The 20,852-nt window shown below is 51.0% G+C and overlaps 1 protein-coding gene and 1 pseudogene across 2 annotated transcripts in view; both read left to right on the top strand.

Annotated features, from left to right (window-relative positions):
• LOC310823756 (protein NLRC3-like) overlaps window positions 1-7,074 on the top strand; it is a gene marked incomplete at its 5' end in the record, with an annotated part of 7,869 nt that extends 795 nt beyond the window's left edge. The window contains 8 exons of the mRNA XM_083696601.1: window positions 612-656; window positions 920-2,645; window positions 3,410-3,583; window positions 4,246-4,419; window positions 4,894-5,067; window positions 5,466-5,639; window positions 5,755-5,801; window positions 6,086-7,074. Coding sequence (XP_083552727.1) covers window positions 612-656; window positions 920-2,645; window positions 3,410-3,583; window positions 4,246-4,419; window positions 4,894-5,067; window positions 5,466-5,639; window positions 5,755-5,801; window positions 6,086-6,645 — 3,074 coding nt within the window. The 3' untranslated portion in view covers window positions 6,646-7,074. The remainder of the gene's footprint in view (window positions 1-611; window positions 657-919; window positions 2,646-3,409; window positions 3,584-4,245; window positions 4,420-4,893; window positions 5,068-5,465; window positions 5,640-5,754; window positions 5,802-6,085) is intronic.
• A 2,827-nt stretch (window positions 7,075-9,901) lies between these two features.
• On the top strand, window positions 9,902-20,401 carry LOC310823755 (glutamate--cysteine ligase regulatory subunit-like; annotated as a pseudogene). The gene is made up of 7 exons: window positions 9,902-10,021; window positions 14,829-14,894; window positions 17,538-17,612; window positions 18,041-18,089; window positions 18,373-18,593; window positions 19,561-19,677; window positions 20,196-20,401. The product of its transcript is annotated as a glutamate--cysteine ligase regulatory subunit-like (transcript).
• Window positions 20,402-20,852: the final 451 nt, after the last annotated feature.

Genomic DNA, 20,852 nt, shown 5'->3' with positions numbered 1-20,852 from the left:
TGTTAGCTTGTGTACGAGGAAGCCATACTGTGTGCTTAGGTCAACGGCTGGGGTCGCTGTGGAGTGAGTTCAGAGGGGTGAGTGTTATTGAATTGAAAAAGTGATAAACTCACTCCCAAAGTTTAAATAATCCCACATGCACCAATTGCTGGCTTTTTCAGTGGCATACAGCTTCTGGCAGCATGACACCTGATACATACTGTTCAGCCATTTGTGACTTTGCTTTAAAGGTCAAAATAAGTATGTCCGTACCCATGGCAGCCATTTTGTACATTGTGAATGTGACACAGAATTGTCAACCAAGTCAAGAGCAGCAGGTTTCCCCTGCATCCTCATCAGGCCAGTGTTATAGTAGCTGCTTCTGTGTCTCATGCTTTAATCCTCGATGATGTATCTTGGGATGTCTTCTCAAAGCCGAAAAAGTTGTCGTCTGTGTCCGTGGCACACACACAAACACATTGTAACTGTGCCTGTTTTCATGTTCTAGCTGGCTTCTCATCATATAGTGTTGATTGGGTTGATTACTAGTGATAATAAAAGTGATCAGTATAACAACAATGAGATATGATGACAATATCATAGAAGAATAACTGAATTGTTGATTTTTCCAGATACAGAGCAACTGTCAGGTCGAGACAAACTGAAATGGAATAAAGGTCAGTTCCACGTTTGTGTTGTCAGAGTTAAAAGACTGAATTTGTATAAATGAATGCAAAAGCAACTCACTCTGATTAATAACAATACCAACACACACACACACACACACACACACACACACACACACACATTCACATTCTAACCTGCATCTGAGGTCTAGTAAAAGCGGTAATGATGAATTAGATTTCAATGATAGTAATCACAATAATATTGATAAAAATCACAATATTGACAATATTGAAGAATGAACTCTGTGTTGCAGTTCAAGATGAACTGAAATCCTTTTACAAGAAGAGGGTTAATAAGATACATGAGGGGACGTCAACGGAAGGTACTCGCATCGATCTAAACAACACCTACACCGAGCTGCACATGATCGAGGGGGCCTGGGGAGGGGTCAGTACTGAGCATGAAGTCACACGTATTCAATCCATAACCCCAGCCACAGGAAAGACCATCAAGACCAGCAACATTTTCAAACCCCGGCCTGACCAAAAAAAAAAAGTGCTGACGCTTGGCATCGCTGGAGTGGGAAAGACGTTCTGTGTGCAGAAGACTGTTCTGGACTGGGCAGAAGGAAATGAGAACAAGCACATTGATTTCTTGTTTCTGCTTCCTTTTCACCAAATGAATCCTGACAAAGAAGAAGAAGACCGCAGTCTGATTGAAATGCTTCATGAATCCTTCCCTGAAATGAAACCAATCAAGACTCTGGGAAAGGAATCTAATATTCTGTTCATCTTTGATGGCCTGGACGAGAGTCGACTGCCTCTGAACTTCAAAAAAGTTCTGAGAGACGAGACAGAGCGGGCCTCCATTGATGTCCTGATCACAAACCTCATCGCAGGAGAGCTCCTCCCCTCTGCCCTCATCTGGATAACCTCCCGACCTGCTGCAGCCAATCAGATTCCCCGAAAGTACATTGACCAATGGACAGAGATACGGGGGTTTGATGAAAAACAGAAGGAGGACTACTTCAGGAAAAGAATCAGTGATGAGAACCTGGCCAAAAGAATCATCGTCCATGTGAAGTCATCGAGGAGCCTCCACATCATGTGCCACATACCAATGTTCTGTTGGCTCATAGCCAGTGTTCTAGAGAGACTATTGGGTGGAGCAGAGAGAGGAGAGATGCCCAAGACTCTGACTGAGATCTACATAGACTTCCTGGAATCTCAGATTGACAAAATGAATGAAGAGAAGATTCCCACAGGAACAATTATTCTTCAGCTTGGACAGTTGGCATTCCGTCAGCTGCAGAAGGGACATCTGATCTTCTATGAGGAAGACTTGAGAACGAGTGGCATTCATGTCAGAGAGGCGTCAGTGTACTCAGGTTTATGCACTCAGATCTTTAAGATGGAGGGGAGGACCAGTCGGAGGCCGGTGTTCACCTTTGTGCATCTGAGCATCCAGGAGTTTCTTGCTGCTTTATATGTGTTCCTCACATTCAGCAACAGGAATGAGAATCCACTGGACAAATCCTCACACTGGAAGTTTTGGTCATCACTCAGACGCAAACCTCTGTTTGACTTACACAAGTGTGCAGTGGACAAGGCCTTACAGAGTGAGAATGGTCACCTTGACCTCTTCCTGCGCTTCCTCCTGGGCCTCTCACTGGAGTCCAATCAGTCCAATCTCCGACAAGGCCTTCTGACACAGACAGGAAGCAGCTCACAGACCAATGTGGAAACAGTCAAGTATATCAAGGAGAAGATCAGGGAGAATCCCTCTCCAGAGAGGTGCATCAATCTGTTCCACTGTCTGAATGAGCTGAATGACCATTCTCTAGTGGAGGAGATCCAAAGCTACCTGAGCTCAGGACATCTCTCAGAAGCCAAACTCTCACCTGCACAGTGGTCAGCTCTGGTCTTTGTGTTACTGACTTCAGAAGAGGAGCTGGATGTGTTTGACCTGAAGAAGTACTCCAGATCAGAAGAGGGTCTTCTGAGGCTGCTGCCAGTGGTCACAGCCTCTAAGACGGCACTGTAAGTAGATGGACAAAACACTGTTTTGATATTTGGGTGATGAATGGAGTATGTGATCACTTATTATGATTTACGGATTAAATGGAAGAAACTGAGTTATTGATCACATGGTCAAAAGTCATTCATAAATTGATTGCACACTTATGTTTCATGTTTTATTGACACACAAATATACGACTTGCTCCAACATGTTCAGTCGCTTTGTGTCTCGACTCCCAATAATGAGGTAGAAAGAGCCATTTCCAGTCGGAGTACTGAACACTGGTTTGGAGAAATACACTCCTGACGTTTTTAAGACTATCGAAATCCACTGGCGCTACCACGGATACTCACACCGCGGCTCAAATGAAGACTTTTGGTCTGACATTAAGCAAATAACATAGGTAGCATATATAATAACATGGCTGGCTGTGTTCACAGTTCAGCTAATGAGTTTGTCAGCTTTATTTTAGTGAAAGTGGAATGAGTCAGTTCTCTAGCCAGTGAGTTTACAGTTGGTGCAGTTGGAAGGAGCTCACCACTCATCTCCAACTGAAAGCTCTATCCATTATTTAAGGCATGAAAAGTATGGATACATGATGATTTCACCTTTGAAATGAAGTTAAATGATTAGAAAACATGTTGTTCTATGTTAAAATCCCGAAAATGTCATTATATTGTAATTAGGTGCGTCGACATTCAACTGGAAATGATAGAACACATTACATATGTAAATTTTTCTCTGAGTTAAAAAGACTTGATGCTTGTATTTATTCCTCATTCAGGCTGAATGGATGTGACCTCACAGAGAGATGCTGTGAAGCGTTGGCCTCAGCTCTCAGCTCAGACTCCTGCCACCTGAGAGAGCTAGACCTCAGTAATAATGATCTAGGTGACGGGGGGGTGAAACTGCTCTCTGCTGGACTGAGGAGTCCACACTGTCAACTACAGACACTGAGGTGAGGTCTGAGACTATTCTTGTTGTCAGACACATCATTCCTAAGTGTCTGTTACATTATCATTCTATGGAATCAATGATACTTGCACAGAAATGGTCAATGATTGAGACAGACAATGTACATTATCTTCCAATCAATTACTATATAATGTGTGTGTTTGTTTTTGTGTGTGTGTATGTCTGTGTGTGTATGTCTGTGTGTGTGTGTGTGTGTGTGTGTGTGTGTGTGTGTGTGTGTGTGTGTGTGATTGTGTGTGTGTGTGTGTGTGTGTGTATGTCTGTGTGTGTGTGTGTGTGATTGTGTGTGTGTGTGTTTGTGTGTCTGTGCGTGTGTGTGTGTGTGTGTGTGTGCGTGTGTGTGCGCGTGTGCGTGTGTGTGTGGTGGCAGGGGGGGCTGCTCTGAATGCACTGTCTGAATAACTTTACTCTCCTGAAATCCTGACCCACCTGGCCTTAGATCAGCTCATGGGACTACACAATACTGCAGTAACCCAATAGCAAGCAAATACATTATACCAGACGTAGAAATCCTGTCACTACAAATGTATCCATGGTTAATTGCTCCCTTGTTAAGAGCAACTGTAAATCTCACTCATGAATTCTTATCATAATGCAACACAGTTATCGTTTGGCTGCATGTATTTATTTGTATTCCTCATTCAGGCTGAATGGATGTCACCTCACAGAGAGATGCTGTGAAGCGTTGGCCTCAGCTCTCAGCTCAGACTCCTGCCACCTGAGAGAGCTGGACCTCAGTTATAATGATCTAGGTGACGGGGGGGAGAAGCTGCTCTCTGCTGGACTGGGGAGTCCACACTGCCAACTACAGACACTGAGGTGAGGTCTGAGACTATTCTTGTTGCCAGACGCATCATTCCTAAGTGTATGTTACATTATCATTCTATGGAATCAATGATAGTTGCACAGAAAGGCTTAATGATTGAGACAGACAATGTACATTATCTTCCAATCAATTACTATATAGTGTGTGTGTGTGTGTGTGTGTGTGTGTGTGTGTGTGTGTGTGGTGGCAGGGGGGGCTGCTCTGTCTGCACTCTCTGAATATGTTTGCACTATTCAAATCCTGACCCACCTGGCCTTAGATCAGCTCATGGGACTCCACAATACTGCACTAACCCAATAGCAAGCAAATTCATTATACCAGACGTAGAAATCCAGTGACTTCAAATGTATCCATGGTTAATTGCTCCCCTGTTGCTTCCGCAACTGTAACTCTCACTCATGAATTCTTATCATAATGCCCCACAGTGATCGTTTGGCTTCATGTATTTATTTGTATTCCTCATTCAGGCTGAATGGATGTCACCTCACAGAGAGATGCTGTGAAGCGTTGGCCTCAGCTCTCAGCTCAGACTCCTGCCACCTGAGAGAGCTGGACCTCAGTAATAATGATCTAGGTGACGGGGGGGAGAAGCTGCTCTCTGCTGGACTGGGGAGTCCACACTGTCAACTACAGACACTGAGGTGAGATATGAGACTATTCTTGTTGTCAGACACATCATTCCTAAGTGTATGTTACATTATCATTCTATGGAATCAATGATACTTGCACTGAAAGGGTCAATAATTGAGACAGACAATGTACATTATCTTCCAATCAATTACTATAGTGTGTGCATGTGTGTGTCTGTGTGTGTGTGTGTGTGTGTGTGTGTGTGTGTGTGTGTGTGTGTGTGTGAGGTGGGATGGGGGGCTGCTCTGTCTGCACGCTCTGTGATCGTTTGTCTGCATGTATTTATTTGTATTCCTCATTCACATGTGGTCTTTCAACTGGCAAATGAAGAGGATTTAAAGCTGCACATGTACATTAGAGAGGAATAATCAGATTCTTGATATCAGATGGAGTGACACTATTTCCCCAGGTTGTCATTCTGTGGAGTCCCAGAGGAAGGCTGTGTTTCTCTGGCTTCAGCTCTGAGGTCTAAGCCCTCCCACCTGAGAGAGCTGGACCTCAGCTACAATCACCCAGGAGACTCAGGACTGGCGCTGCTCTCTGCTGTACAGAAAGATCCACTCTGTAAACTACAGACACTCAGGTAAAGGCTGAATATGTGGCTGGACGTATCAATGAGATGAATGCACAGTATCTATTTTCCACATGATCATGAGTGTGTCATCCAACCTCTGTGGGTTCTTCTGTGGTTGATATAGTGTGGACCATGGTGGAGAGTGCAGGCTCAAACCTGGGCTGATCAAATGTAAGTCACCAAGGCTGTAGAGAATAGGACTGTGATATTACTCAAGAACCAGGGTACAGCAGAGTTCAAACAGAGCACCAGTATTGTATTCATATGTAAATCTAAAATATTAGTTAATGTGAATTAGTTGTATCCCTTGTAAAACAATTTCAATTAATTCAAGTAATATTTTGTGAAGAGTGTTGTGAAGAGAAAAAGAATGTTACCATAACAAGATCACATTGTGAATATTGTAAGTTATTCAATTGTATTGATTTGATGATTATTTTTGCCCTCTCAATCAGATGCCTGTGAGCTCACACTGGACCCAAACACAGCACACAGACTCCTCTCTCTGACTGAGGAGAACAGAAAGGTGACACGGGGGAGAGAGGAGCAGCCGTATCCTGATCACCCAGAGAGATTTGACTACTGGCCACAGGTGCTGTGTAGAGAGGGTCTGACTGGGCGCCATTACTGGGAGGTAGAGTGTAGTGGGGGAGGAGCTTTCTTAGGAGTGACATATAAAGGAATCAGCAGGAGAGGATGGGGTCATGACTGTTTGTTGGGATACAATGACAAGTCCTGGAGTCTGTACTGCTCTGGTAACAGTTACTCCACCTGGCACAATGATGAGGAGACTGTCATACCTGTCCCCTCCTCTGGCTCCCACAGAGTAGGAGTGTATCTGGACTGGCCGGCCGGCACTCTGTCCTTCTACAGGGTCTCCTCTGACACACGGACCCTCCTGCACACATTCCACTCCACATTCACTGAGCCCCTCTACCCAGGGTTTAGGCTTTGGAGCGATGGCTGTTCAGTGACCCTGTGGAAACTAGTCTCAGGGAGATCACACTGTATGTAGTGTTTAGGGCTACAGCCGTTGATGAGAACCAGATGGTTATTTGCTCATTGTGAAATGTGTGAAAAAGTGCAATAGACTGACAAAGCAGAAGTAGGAAATGCAACTGATAGTGAAACAATCCAGATGAATGATTAGATGATCAAATCAGACTGATGATGAACTCTGAGAATAACACAGGAGAGAGTGTCTGTATGTATATAAGAGTTGGTTAGATTGGGTGTTTGAGTTGTGATGCTGGATTACGTTGCTGTGTGTAAGATAGCAGGGAGTGGATGTGAAGACAGCTCTCCTTCTCTGTCAGTACAATATGGACAGTGTCTTCAGAACATCCTAATCTACACAGTGTGTAATTGATTCCTATGCAAATCAGAGACCCTATAAAAACAAAGATATTCATTCCGAAATGACATGAATTATTATCCTTGCATTAAGATGGACTCAATTCAACTTATTGAGTGATTTGTTGATGACATTTTTGCATTTTAACTAATTTTAAGACTGTCAAAGCAAAAAGTCTGAATATTTCTGTCCATGAGGTATTTTTGTATTTCACTTTTAATAAATGTACTGAAATGTCAAAAATCGTGTTTTCGCTTTGTCATTCTGGGGTATTGTGTGTGGATTGATGGCAAATTCTTTAAATTGAATCCATTTCAAATTTACTCTATAACACAAGAAAATGTGTAAAAAGTGAAGGGGTCTGAATACCTTCAGAAGGCGCTGTACATGTTCTGAACTTCACTTTCCATGTATTCCTTCATTTTTATATAGTAATCATCTAGTACAGTAATATCTATGCATCATGTGACATTGTGAGGGGCAGCCAAGGTGCAGGCTGCTTTTCTCCTCTCTGTCTGTGGGCTGTGGGAGGCATGGCTCTCATGAGAAGACTTCACCTGTCCCCTGCAGTACCGCTCCCTGCCATGGCAGGCATGGCTCTCATGAGAAGACTTCACCTGTCCCCTGCAGTACCTCTCCCTGCCATGGGAGGCATGGCTCTCATGAGAAGACTTCACCTGTCACCTGCAGTACCGCTCCCTGCCATGGGAGGCATGGCTCTCATGAGAAGACTTCACCTGTCCCCTGCAGTACCGCTCCCTGCCATGGGAGGCATGGCTCTCATGAGAAGACTTCACCTGTCCCCTGCAGTACCGCTCCCGGCCATGGGAGGCATGGCTCTCATGAGAAGACTTCACCTGTCCCCTGCAGTACCGCTCCTTGCCATGGGAGGCATGGCTCTCATGAGAAGACTTCACCTGTCCCCTGCAGTACCGCTCCCTGCCATGGGAGGCATGGCTCTCATGAGAAGACTTCACCTGTCCCCTGCAGTACCTCTGACCCCAGACCCCAGACCTCCAGACCCCCAGACCCCCAGAACCCTATCCCCCAGACCTCTAGCCCTCAGATGGGGGCACCACCTGGTGGTCATTTACTAGTATTACAACAACAGAGAGATTAGAATCCAGCCAGTTAGCAATAAGCACTGAATCCTAAAAACCCAGAAATTGAACCTGAAATATTCTTTATAACATAACAGATCTTTTATAATGGAACAGTGTAATAGAACATCAGTGTAATAGAACAGTGTAATAGAACATCAGTGTAATAGAACAGTGTAATAGAACATCAGTGTAATAGAACATTGTGCAGACAGGCCTAGGAGACGAGTTAACCTTGACCCTAACCCTGACTCTAACCCTGACCCTGACCCTGACTCTGACCCTAACCCTAACCCTAACTCTGACCCTGAACCTGACTCTGACCCTGACCCTAACCCTAACTCTAACCCTGACCCTGACCCTAACCCTAAACCCTGACCCTAGGGGATGAGTTAACTTTAACCCTTAACCCTGACCCTAACCCTAGGGCTAGTAGAACCATGTAGTTTGGCTCTTCAAACCCACCTCCTCGTTGCTAGGCAACCCCCCCCCTTTTCCCTCCACCGTTCGTATTTTACGACATTTGTTAGAAAAAAATGTTTTATGAAACTCCTTCAAACCACACACTCTCCCCACCCCCTCGTTGCTAGGTAACCCACCATATCCCGTCCCTTTCCGACATTTTCTTTTCCTTTACGACATTCCCTCAAACACACCAACCTCCCTTATTTTACGACATTTACTATTATTATTATTATTATTATTATTATTATTATTATTATTATTATATCTTTACGACATTTACTTCTTCTTTACGAGAGAAGGGGAGACAGACACCATGGAAACCACCACCACCACCGACACCGGCGGCTCCTCTGGTACTCGTAGCGGGTCCTCTGGGACCGTCTCCCCCGGTGGTACCGTCTCTTCTACCGGCTCTGAGGCTAATGATAACGGGGCTAACTAACGAAGCTAACGAATTTACCTACCGAGTGCAGTGTTGACGGGGTGCTAAAGGCTAATGCTAACTGGCTCTAACGAACTGACCGTGTGTGTGTGTGTGTGTGGAAACGCGTCGTGTCATCATTACTCGACATTCCTTCAAACCCACCCCCTCGTTGCTAGGCAACCCCCCCCCCTTTCCCTCCACCGTTCGTATTTGTTTTGAAAAAATATTTTTACGACAGTCCTTCAAACCACACACACACTCTCCCCACCCCCTCGTTGCTAGGTAACCCACCATATCCCGTCCCTTTCCGACATTTTCTTTTCCTTTACGACATTCCCTCAAACCCACCAACTGTTCCTCGTTGCTAGACAACCCCACCCCTCCCTCATTTTACGATATCTTTTTATTATTATTATTATTATTATATCTTTACGACATTTACTTCTTCTTTACGAGAGAAGGGGAGACAGACACCATGGAAACCACCGACACCGGCGGCTCCTCTGGTACTCGTAGCGGGTCCTCTGGGACCGTCTCCCCCGGTGGTACCGTCTCCTCTACCGGCTCCTCCGGCGGCTCTGGGACCGTCTCCCCCGGTGGTACCGTCTCCTATACCGGCTCCTTCGGCGGCTCTGGGACCGTCTCCTCCGGCGGCTCCTCCGGCGGCTCTGGGACCGTCTCCTCCGGCGGCTCTGGGACCGTCTCCTCCGGCGGCTCTGGGACCGTCTCCTCCGGCGGCTCTGGGACCGTCTCCCCCGGTGGTACCGTCTCCTATACCGGCTCCTTCGGCGGCTCTGGGACCGTCTCCTCCGGCGGCTCCTCCGGCGGCTCTGGGACCGTCTCCTCCGGCGGCTCTGGGACCGGCTCCTCCGGCGGCTCTGGGACCGGCTCCTCCGGCGGCTCTGGGACCGGCTCCTCCGGCTCCTCCTCTGGTACCGGTACCCGGACCTCGTTTCTGACCCGGGCCACGACGCTCAACCTCCACACCGGGAACCTCGTCAACCGGAGCCGGCTGAAGAAGAAGTGTCCGTCGTCCCCGAGTGAGGAGGTAAGAAGGGCGGGGGGGGGGTCGGGAGGCTAGAGGCTAATGCTAACGGGGCTAACGAAGCTAACGAATTTACCTACCGAGTGCAGTGTTGACGGGGTGCTAAAGGCTAATGCTAACGGGGCTAACGAATTTACCTACAGAGTGCAGTGTTGACGGGGTGCTAAAGGCTAATGCTAACGGGGCTAACGAATTTACCTACCGAGTGCAGTGTTGACGGGGTGCTAAAGGCTAATGCTAACGGGGCTAACGAATTTACCTACAGAGTGCAGTGTTGACGGGGTGCTAAAGGCGAATGCTAACTGGCTCTAACGAACTGACCGTGTGTGTGTGTGTGTGTGTGTATTATGAATGTGATTAAATAAATACTAAATATGTCGTTTTATTGTCATTTTCTGTCTGTCTGTCTGACCTGTTGTTGCCGTTCAGCTCCAGGATTATATCCGCGCCACGCTGTCTCTGACCTGTCTGTCTCTCTATCTGACCTGTCTCTCTCTGTCTGTCTGTCTGACCTGTATGTCTTTTGTTGCCCTCCAGCTCCAGGATTGTATCCGCGCCATGCTGTCTCTGACCTGTCTGTCCCTCTGTCTTATCTGTCTGTCTATCTGTCTGTCTGTCTGTTTCTCTCTGACCTGTCTGTCTCTCCATCTGACCTGTCTGTCTGTTGTTGCCGTAGCTCCAGGACTGTATCCGCGCCACGCTGAGTGACTGGTCCTCCGAGACGCCGTCGGCCGGGGAGAAGGTGAGACTCATCCCTCTCTTCTCTCCCTCCCTCCTTTCCTGTCTCTCTCTCTCTCCCTCCTTCCCTCCCTCCTTTCCTCCTGTCTCTCTCTTCTTTCCCTCCTTTCCTGTCTTCCTTCCTTCCTTCCCTCCTGTCTCTCCCTCCCTCCCTCCTGTCTCTCTCCCTCTCTCCCTCCTTCCCTCCCTCCTGTCTCTCTCTCTCCCTCCTTCTCCCCTCCTTCTCCCCTCCCTCCCTCCCTCCCTCCCTCCTGTCTCTCTCTCTCTCTCCTTCTCTCCCTCATTCCCTTCCCTCCTTTCCTGTTTCCTGTCTTCTTTCCTTACTGTCGGCGGAGGAGAAGGTGAGACTCATCCCTCTCTTCCTTCCTTCCTTCCTTCCTTCGTCTCTCTCTGGATGCTCCACACACACACACACGCACACCCACACACACGCGCGCCCAGAGGCGTCAATGTTTAGTGAGTCAAGTGACAATGTGTGTGTGTGTGAGAGAGAGGGAGACACACACACACACACACACACACACACAGACACACACACACACACACACACGCGCGTCAATGTTTAGTGAGTCAAGTGACAACGTGTGTGTGTGTGTGTGTGTGGGTGCTCCTGAGACAGGGAGAGAGAGAGGGAGACACATACACACTCACATACACACACACACACACACACAGACATACACACACACACACACACTCACACAGACATACACACACACACTCACACTGTCTGTCTGTCTGTCTCTGACCTGTCTGTCCCTCTGTCTGTCTGTCTGTCTGTCAGTCTCTGACCTGTCTGTCTGTCTGTCTCTGACCTGTCTGTCTCTCCATCTGACCTGTCTGTCTGTTGTTGCCGTAGCTCCAGGACTGTATCCGCGCCACGCTGAGTGACTGGTCCTCTGAGACGCCGTCGGCCGGGGAGAAGGTGAGACTCATCCCTCTCTTCTCTCCCTCCCTCCCTCCCTCCTTTCCTGTCTCTCTCTTCCTTCCCTCCTTTCTTGTCTTCCTTACTTCCTTCCCTCCTGTCTCTCCCTCCCTCCTGTCTCTCTCCCTCCCTCCTTCCCTCCCTCCTGTCTCTCTCCCTCCCTCCCTCCCTCCTTCTTTCCTTCTCTCCCTCCCTCCTGTCTCTCTCTCTCTCTCCTTCCCTCCCCCCTTCTCTCCCTCCCTCCCTCCTGTCTCTCTCTCCTTCTCTCCCTCCTGTCTCTCCCTCCTTCCCTCCCTCCTTCTCTCCCTCCTTTCCTGTCTTCCTTCCTTCCTTCCCTCCTGTCTCTCCCTCCCTCTCTCCCTCCTGTCTCTCTCCCTCTCTCCCTCCTTCCCTCCCTCCTGTCTCTCTCTCTCCCTCCTGTCTCTCTCTCTCCCTCCTTCTCCCCTCCTTCTCCCCTCCCTCCCTCCCTCCCTCCTGTCTCTCTCTCTCTCTCTCCTTCCCTCCCTCATTCCCTTCCCTCCTTTCCTGTTTCCTCTCTTCTTTCCTTACTGTCGGCGGAGGAGAAGGTGAGACTCATCCCTCTCTTCCTTCCTTCCTTCCTTCCCTCCCTCCCTTCCTTCCTACCTTCCTTCCTTCCCTCCCTCCTTTACTTCGTCTCTCTCTGGATGCTCCACACACACACGCACACCCACACACACGCGCGCCCAGAGGCGTCAATGTTTAGTGAGTCAAGTGACAACGTGTGTGTGTGAGAGAGAGAGAGGGAGACACACACACACACACACACACAGATAGACAGACAGACACACTCACACAGACACACACACTCACTCACACAGACACACTGTGGGAGCCTGGTCGACAGGCGCAACAGTGGGTCAACCAATGAGAATAGAAACAGGCGGAAACAGGGGTTGCGGTGAAATCAACGTAGGGTTTTATTTCTAAGGTGCGGGGAAAAGGGAGAGGCGAAAGGCAACTCAAATCTTCACCGGGTTGGCGGTTGGCGCTACGGCGCTCCGCCAGGTTCTTCTTGTTGTCAGAGAGAGAGAGAGAGAGACAGGCCAAAGTTAGTGGGATATCGGGTCCCTTTCACTGACCTCTTCCTCCGGTCGGTTGGGGGGTTCCTCTCCGTCTTCCAGGCTTTCTCTCCCGTTTGGCTTATGAGACTGGCTTAGCGGGTGTCTGGTCTCGACTCGTTCCTCCAGCCAGTCTGTCTTCAGCTTGTCCTGGGGAGTTTAAAAGGCCTCAGGATCGCCGAGCTGACTCAGCGCACCTGTGAGCGGTGAGCTGAGTCATCTGATTGGTGGCGGAGTCTCCAGGACATAGAACTGGGATAGTACCTCCCATCCAGCACGACACCCCATGGCTGCCTTTGCCTCCCCCTTGTGGCCACCAGGTGTCTCTGTGGGGCACTGCTCACCGGCTGGGCCATCACAACACACAGACACACACACACACACACTCACACACACACTCACTCACACAGACACACACAGACACACACACACATGCCCAGAGGCGTCAATGTTTAGTGAGTCAAGTGACAACGTGTGTGTGTGTGTGTGTGTGTGTGTGTGTGTGTGTGTGTGTGTGTGTGCCCCTGAGACAGGGAGAGAGAGAGGGAGACACACACACACACTCACACATACGCACACTCACACAGACAGACACACACTCACACACACACTCACACATACACACACATGCCCAGAGGCGTCAATGTTTAGTGAGTCAAGTGACAACGTGTGTGTGTGTGTGTGTGTGTGGGTGGGTGCTCCTGAGACAGGGAGAGAGAGAGGAAGACACACACACACTCACATACACACAGACACACACACACACACTCACACACTCACACAGACATACACACACTCACACAGACACACACAGACACACTCACACAGACACACACACAGGCAGGGAGACGGGGGGGAGGCAGGTTTGGGGGGGAGGGTTGAACAGGGAGGGAGGGAGGTTCTGCTGAGGTCAGCTAATCTCTCTCTCTTTCTCTCCCTCTCTCTAGTTCGACTCGTCTGGTCTGTCTCTAACCTGGACTGCTCCCCCCTCCCAGGCACGCCTGGCTGTCTTTCTGTAATCTGTCTGTCCTGAACCTGTCTCTCTCTCAGACCTGTCTGTCTCTCCAGGAGTCTGACGTCCTAGACTGTTCCACCCCCCACGCGGCCGAGGCCATCACGCCTGTCTGTCTCTCTGTCTGTCTGTCTCTAACTTGTCTCTCTCTCTCTAACCTGTCTGTCTGTTTACCTGTGTCTCTCTCTCTGACCTGTCTGTCTCTCCAGGAGTCTGACGTCCTGGACTGCTCCACCCTCCAGGCGGCCGAGGCCACCATCACGCCTGTCTGTCTCTCTCTCTCTGACCTGTCTGTCTCTCTCTCTAACCTGTCTGTCTGTTTACCTGTCTCTCTCTCACTCTAACCTGTCTGTCTCTAACCTGTCTGTCTCTCCAGGAGTCTGACGTCCTGGACTGCTCCACCCCCCAGGCGGCCGAGGCCACCATCACACCGGAGGAGAGGGAGGAGCTGAAGGTGTCTGGTACACTACGACAAGCTAACGCAGGCTAACGCTACGCTAATGCAGGGTAAGACAGGTTAACGCAGGCTCACGCAGGCTAACGCAGGCTAACACATGATACCGCCACCACATGCTGCCGCACGCTAACACACACCACGATAACACATGCTAATAAATGCTACCGCATGCTAACACCGGCTCACACGCACCATGATAACACACGCCTCCTGTCTCTCTCCCTCCTTCCCTCCCTCCTGTCTCTCTCTCTCCCTCCTTCTCCCTTCCTTCTCCCCTCCCTCCCTCCCTCCCTCCCGAGGCGTCAACGTTTAGTGAGTCAAGTGACAACGTGTGTGTGTGTGTGTGTGTGTGTGTGTGTGTGGGTGGGTGCTCCTGAGACAGGGAGAGAGAGAGGGAGACACATACACACTCACATACAGACACACACACACTCACACTGTCTGTCTGTCTCTGACCTGTCTGTCCCTCTGTCTTATCTGTCTGTCTATCTGTTTGTCTGTCTGTCTGTCTGTCAGTCTCTTACCTGTCTGTCTGTCCGTCTGTTTGTCTCTGACCTGTCTGTCTCTCCATCTGACCTGTCTGTCTGTTGTTGCCGTAGCTCCAGGACTGTATCCGCGCCACGCTGAGTGACTGGTCCTCCGAGACGCCGTCGGCCGGGGAGAAGGTGAGACTCATCCCTCTCTTCTCTCCCTCCCTCCCTCCCTCCTTTCCTGTCTCTCTCTCTCTCCCTCCTTCCCTCCCTCCTTTCCTCCTGTCTCTCTCTTCCTTCCCTCCTTTCTTGTCTTCTTTACTTCCTTCCCTCCTGTCTCTCCCTCCCTCCTGTCTCTCTCCCTCCCTCCTTCCCTCCCTCCTGTCTCTCTCCCTCCCTCCCTCCTTCTTTCCTTCTCTCCCTCCCTCCTGTCTCTCTCTCTCTCTCCTTCTCTCCCTCCCTCCCTCCCTCCCTCCTGTCTCTCTCTCCCTCCTTCCCTCCTGTCTCTCTCTCTCCCTCCTTCTCCCCTCCTTCTCCCCTCCCTCCTGTCTCTCTCTCTCTCCTTCCTTCCCTCCTGTCTCTCTCTCTCCCTCCCTCCCTCCCTCCTGTCTCTCTCCCTCCTTCCCTCCCTCCTGTCTCTCTCCCTCCCTCCCTCCCTCCTGTCTCTCTCCCTCCTTCTCCCCTCCCTCCCTCCCTCCCTCCTGTCTCTCTCTCTCTCTCCTTCCCTCCCTCCTTCTCTCCCTCCTTCCCTTCCCTCCTTTCCTGTTTCCTCTCTTCTTTCCTTACTGTCGGCGGAGGAGAAGGTGAGACTCATCCCTCTCTTCCTTCCTTCCTTCCTTCCTTCCCTCCCTCCCTCCTGTCTATCTCTCTCTCTCTCCTTCTCTCCCTCATTCCCTTCCCTCCTTTCCTGTTTCCTCTCTTCTTTCCTTACTGTCGGCGGAGGAGAAGGTGAGACTCATCCCTCTCTTCCTTCCTTCCTTCCTTCCTTCCCTCCCTCCTTTCCTTCGTCTCTCTCTGGATGCTCCACACACACACACACACGCACACCCACACACACGCGCGCCCAGAGGCGTCAATGTTTAGTGAGTCAAGTGACAACGTGTGTGTGTGTGTGTGTGTGTGAGAGAGAGGGAGACACACACACACACACACACACACACACAGACAGACACACTCACACAGACACACACACTCACTCACACAGACACACTGTGGGAGCCTGGTCGACAGGCGCAACAGCGGGTCAACCAATGAGAATAGAAACAGGCGGAAACAGGGGTTGCGGTGAAATCAACGTAGGGTTTTATTTCTAAGGTGCGGGGAAAAGGGAGAGGCGAAAGGCAACTCAAATCTTCACCGGGTTGGCGGTTGGCGCTACGGCGCTCCGCCGGGTTCTTCTTGTCGTCAGAGAGAGAGAAAGAGAGACAGGCCAAAGTTAGTGGGATATCGGGTCCCTTTCACTGACCTCTTCCTCCGGTCGGTTGGGGGGTTCCTCTCCGTCTTCCAGGCTTTCTCTCCCGTTTGGCTTATGAGACTGGCTTAGCGGGTGTCTGGTCTCGACTCGTTCCTCCAGCCAGTCTGTCTTCAGCTTGTCCTGGGGAGTTTAAAAGGCCTCAGGATCGCCGAGCTGACTCAGCGCACCTGTGAGCGGTGAGCTGAGTCATCTGATTGGTGGCGGAGTCTCCAGGACATAGAACTGGGATAGTACCTCCCATCCAGCACGACACCCCATGGCTGCCTTTGCCTCCCCCTTGTGGCCACCAGGTGTCTCTGTGGGGCACTGCTCACCGGCTGGGCCATCACAACACACAGACACACACACACACACACTCACACAGACACTCACTCACACAGACACACACAGACACACACACATGCCCAGAGGCGTCAATGTTTAGTGAGTCAAGTGACAACGTGTGTGTGTGTGTGTGTGTGTGTGTGTGTGGGTGGGTGCTCCTGAGACAGGGAGAGAGAGAGGGAGACACACACACACACTCACACATACGCACACTCACACAGACAGACACACACTCACACAGACACTCACACATACACACACATGCCCAGAGGCGTCAATGTTTAGTGAGTCAAGTGACAACGTGTGTGTGTGTGTGTGTGTGTGTGTGGGTGGGTGCTCCTGAGACAGGGAGAGAGAGAGGAAGACACACACACACTCACATACACACAGACACACACACACACACTCACACACTCATACAGACATACACACACTCACACAGACATACACAGACACACTCACACAGACACACACACAGGCAGGGAGACGGGGGGGAGGCAGGTTTGGGGGGGAGGGTTGAACAGGGAGGGAGGGAGGTTCTGCTGAGGTCAGCTAATCTCTCTCTCTTTCTCTCCCTCTCTCTAGTTCGACTAGTCTGGTCTGTCTCTAACCTGGACTGCTCCCCCCTCCCAGGCACGCCTGGCTGTCTTTCTGTAATCTGTCTGTCCTGAACCTGTCTGTCTCTCAGACCTGTCTGTCTCTCCAGGAGTCTGACGTCCTAGACTGTTCCACCCCCCACGCGGCCGAGGCCATCACGCCTGTCTGTCTCTCTGTCTGTCTGTCTCTAACTTGTCTCTCTCTCTCTAACCTGTCTGTCTGTTTACCTGTGTCTCTCTCTCTGACCTGTCTGTCTCTCCAGGAGTCTGACGTCCTGGACTGCTCCACCCCCCATGCGGCCGAGGCCACCATCATGCTTGTCTGTCTCTCTCTCTCTGACCTGTCTGTCTCTCTCTCTCTAACCTGTCTGTCTGTTTACCTGTCTCTCTCTCACCTGTCTTTCTCTAACCTGTCTGTCTCTAACCTGTCTGTCTCTCCAGGAGTCTGACGTCCTGGACTGCTCCACCCCCCAGGCGGCCGAGGCCACCATCACACCGGAGGAGAGGGAGGAGCTGAAGGTGTCTGGTACGCTACGACAAGCTAACGCAGGCTAACGCTACGCTAATGCAGGGTAAGACAGGTTAACGCAGGCTAAGGCAGGCTCACGCAGGCTAACACATGATACCGCCACCACATGCTGCCGCACGCTAACACACACCACGATAACACATGCTAATAAATGCTAGTGCATGCTAACACCGGCTCACACGCACCACGATAACACACGCTAACCCAGGGCTAACAAACGATACCAGCCCATGATTACACACGACGCGACCACACGTTAACACAGGCTAACAAATGACACCAGCACATGCTAACACAGGCTAACCCAGGCTAACCAACGCTAACCCACGTTAACACAGGCTAACAAATGACACCAGCACATGCTAACACAGGCTAACCTAGGCTAACCCACGCTAACGTTGTCGTTGCAGTCAAGCTGTTCCTGTGCGAGTCGGACCAGTCGTCCATCAGGCAGGCTGTCGACATGGGTGAGTCCTGCCTGTTTGTCTGTCTGTCTGCCTGTTTGGCTGTCTGCTTGTCTGTCTGTTTGTTTGGCTGGCTGGCTGGCTGTCTGCCTGTTTGGCTGTCTGTCTGTTTGGCTGCCTGCCTGTCTGTCTCTCTCTTTACCTGTTTGTCTCTCTCCTCCACAGCCTGTCTCACCCTCGCCCTGTCGACCAGGAGGACAACATCCCCCCCCCCCCCCACACCCAGACCCTCTCGGACCTCTAACCTGTCTTTCTCTCCCTAACCTGTCTCCCTCCCCCCCAACAGCCTGTCTCACTCTCGCCCTCTCCCAACTCGACTCGGTCATCCTGGCGCCCCCCCCCCGCCCCCCCCCCCCCCCGGGGGCCGACCACGCCCCCCAGACCCTCTCGGACCTGCAGCCGGCATGGGTTTTCTTGGAAACGCTGGTGGCGTCCGGGAAGGTGGTCGCCATCGGGACGTCGGACCTGGACAAGGGCCTCCTGGAGGAGCTGCACAACTGGGCCCAGGTGGGTGTCTGTCTGTCTTTCTCTGGCCTGTCTGTTTGTCCTGGACGGTGTGTGTGTCTGTCTGTCTGTCTCTCTCTCTCTCTCGCTCTATCCCTGACCTGTCTGTCTGTCCTGGACAAGGGCCTCCTGGAGGAGTTGTACGACTGGGACCAGGTGGGTGTCTGTCTGTCTGATCTGTCTGTCTGTCCTGGACAAGGGCCTCCTGGAGGAGCGCTACGACTGGGCCCAGGTGGGTGTCTGTCTGTCTGATCTGTCTGTCTGTCCTGGACAAGGGCCTCCTGGAGGAGTTGTACGACTGGGACCAGGTGGGTGTCTGTCTGTCTGATCTGTCTGTCTGTCCTGGACAAGGGCCTCCTGGAGGAGCGCTACGACTGGGCCCAGGTGGGTGTCTGTCTCTGTCTCTGAACTGTCTGTCTGTCTGTCCTGTGCTGGGGGTATCTGTCTCTCCCTGACCTGTCTGTCTCTCTCTCCATGTCCAAGGTGAAACCCCACCAGTAACCAGTTCAAACTGAGTGCGTACGCCAACTGTCTGTCTCTCTTTCTCTCTCTCTCTTTCTCTCTGTCCCTGTCCTGTCTCTCTCTCTCTGTCCCAACCAAGCAGTTAACAGTGTCTGTCTGTCTGTCTCTCTCTCTCTGTCCCTGACCTGTCTGTCTGTCCCTGACCTGTCTCTCTCTCTCTCTCTCTCTCTCCCCCGTATCCAAGGTGAAGACCACCAGTAATCAGGTCAACCTGGCGTCCTGTTGTGTGATGCCCCCCGATCTGATGGCCTGTATGTCTCTCTGTCCCTGACCTGTCTGTCTCTCCTTGACCTGTCTCTCTCTCTTCCGTATCCAAGGTGAAGCCCACCAGTAACCAGGTCAACCTGGCGTCCTGTTCTGTGATGCCCCCCGATCTGATGGCCTGTCTGTCTCTCTGTCCCTGACCTGTCTGTCTCTCTGACCTGTCTCTCTCTCTCCCGTATCCAAGGTGAAGCCCATCAGCAACCAGGTCAACCTCCAGCGTCCTGTTGTGTGATGCCCCCCGATCTGACGGCGTATGCCAAGCAGGCGGGGGTCCAGCTACTGACCCACAACGACCCCAAAGGTGGGTGTCTGTCTGTGATCTGTCTGTCTGTGATCAATTTGTCTGGGGGTGTCTGTCTGTCTGTCTCTCTTTCTCTCTCTCTGTCCCTGACCTGTCTGTCTCTCTCTGACCTGTCTGTCCCCCCTCTAACCTAACCTCCCTCTTCATCTGAGCTGTCTGTCTCTCTCTGACCTGTCTCTCTCTCTCCCTCCCTCTCTTTCCATGTCTGTCTCTCCCTCTAACCTGTCTCTCTCTCTCTCTCCCTCTCTTTCCATGTCTGTCTCTCCCTCTAACCTGTCTCTCTCTCTCTCTCTCTCCTTCCAGAGCTTATCTCGGCGGCGGGCTTCCAGGAGGCGCTGTCTCTCTCTCTCTGACCCGTCTGTCTATCTGTCTGTCTTTGACATGTCTGTCTCCCCTCTAACCTGTCTCTCTCTCTCTCCCTCCCCCCTCTCCCTCTGAGCTGTCTGTCTGTCTTTGACCTGTCTCTCTCCCCCTAACCTGTCTTTCTCTAACCTGTCTGTCTCTCTGTCGTCTTCCAGAGCTCATCACGTCGGCGGGCTTCCAGGAGGCGCTCCGTGAGAGCGCGGCGTTAGCAACGGCGTCCCACGGCGACCCCGACCGCGACGGCTGTGACGCGGCGTCGGCGTGGCGCCTCCGCTGGGTCCTGCGCTACGCCATCATCGTCAAGAGCCGCGGCATCATCAAGGCCAAGGGCTACCTGGTCCACGCCACCCGGGTAGCGTAGCGTAGCATAGCATAGTCTGGTGTAGTCGAGGCTAGCATAGTGTAGTGTAGCCTTAGCGTAGCATCGTGTAGCCTTGGTTAGCCTGGTTAGCGTAGCGCGGACGACACCTTGGTTAAGTTGAAAGACTTAGCTACGGTTAGTAGCTTTCGGTTAGTCAGTTTTCCAGCGACTGACAGAGAGCAGAAACACGCTGCATGGCGCCATCTGTTGGTCGACTGTCGACAGCACAACACATGAGGCCAATGGAGGAAAGCAGAACCATGTGAGAAGATTTCCTCTTCAGTGGTTGAACCTTTCACACATCTGGCACTCCGGATTGTTTCAGCAGCGTAAAAACAAAATGCATTTTTAAATGTTCCAATGTATTTCTATGGGACTGTTAGGGATAGGAATGTATTTCTATGGGACTGTTAGGGATAGGAATGTATTTCTATGGGACTGTTAGGGTTAG

The sequence above is a fragment of the Argentina silus genome (genome assembly GCF_951799395.1).
Source record: "Argentina silus genome assembly, chromosome: Y".
In the NCBI taxonomy this organism is placed as follows: Eukaryota; Metazoa; Chordata; class Actinopteri; order Argentiniformes; family Argentinidae; genus Argentina; species Argentina silus.
This window is presented reverse-complemented; position numbering and strand designations above follow the sequence as displayed.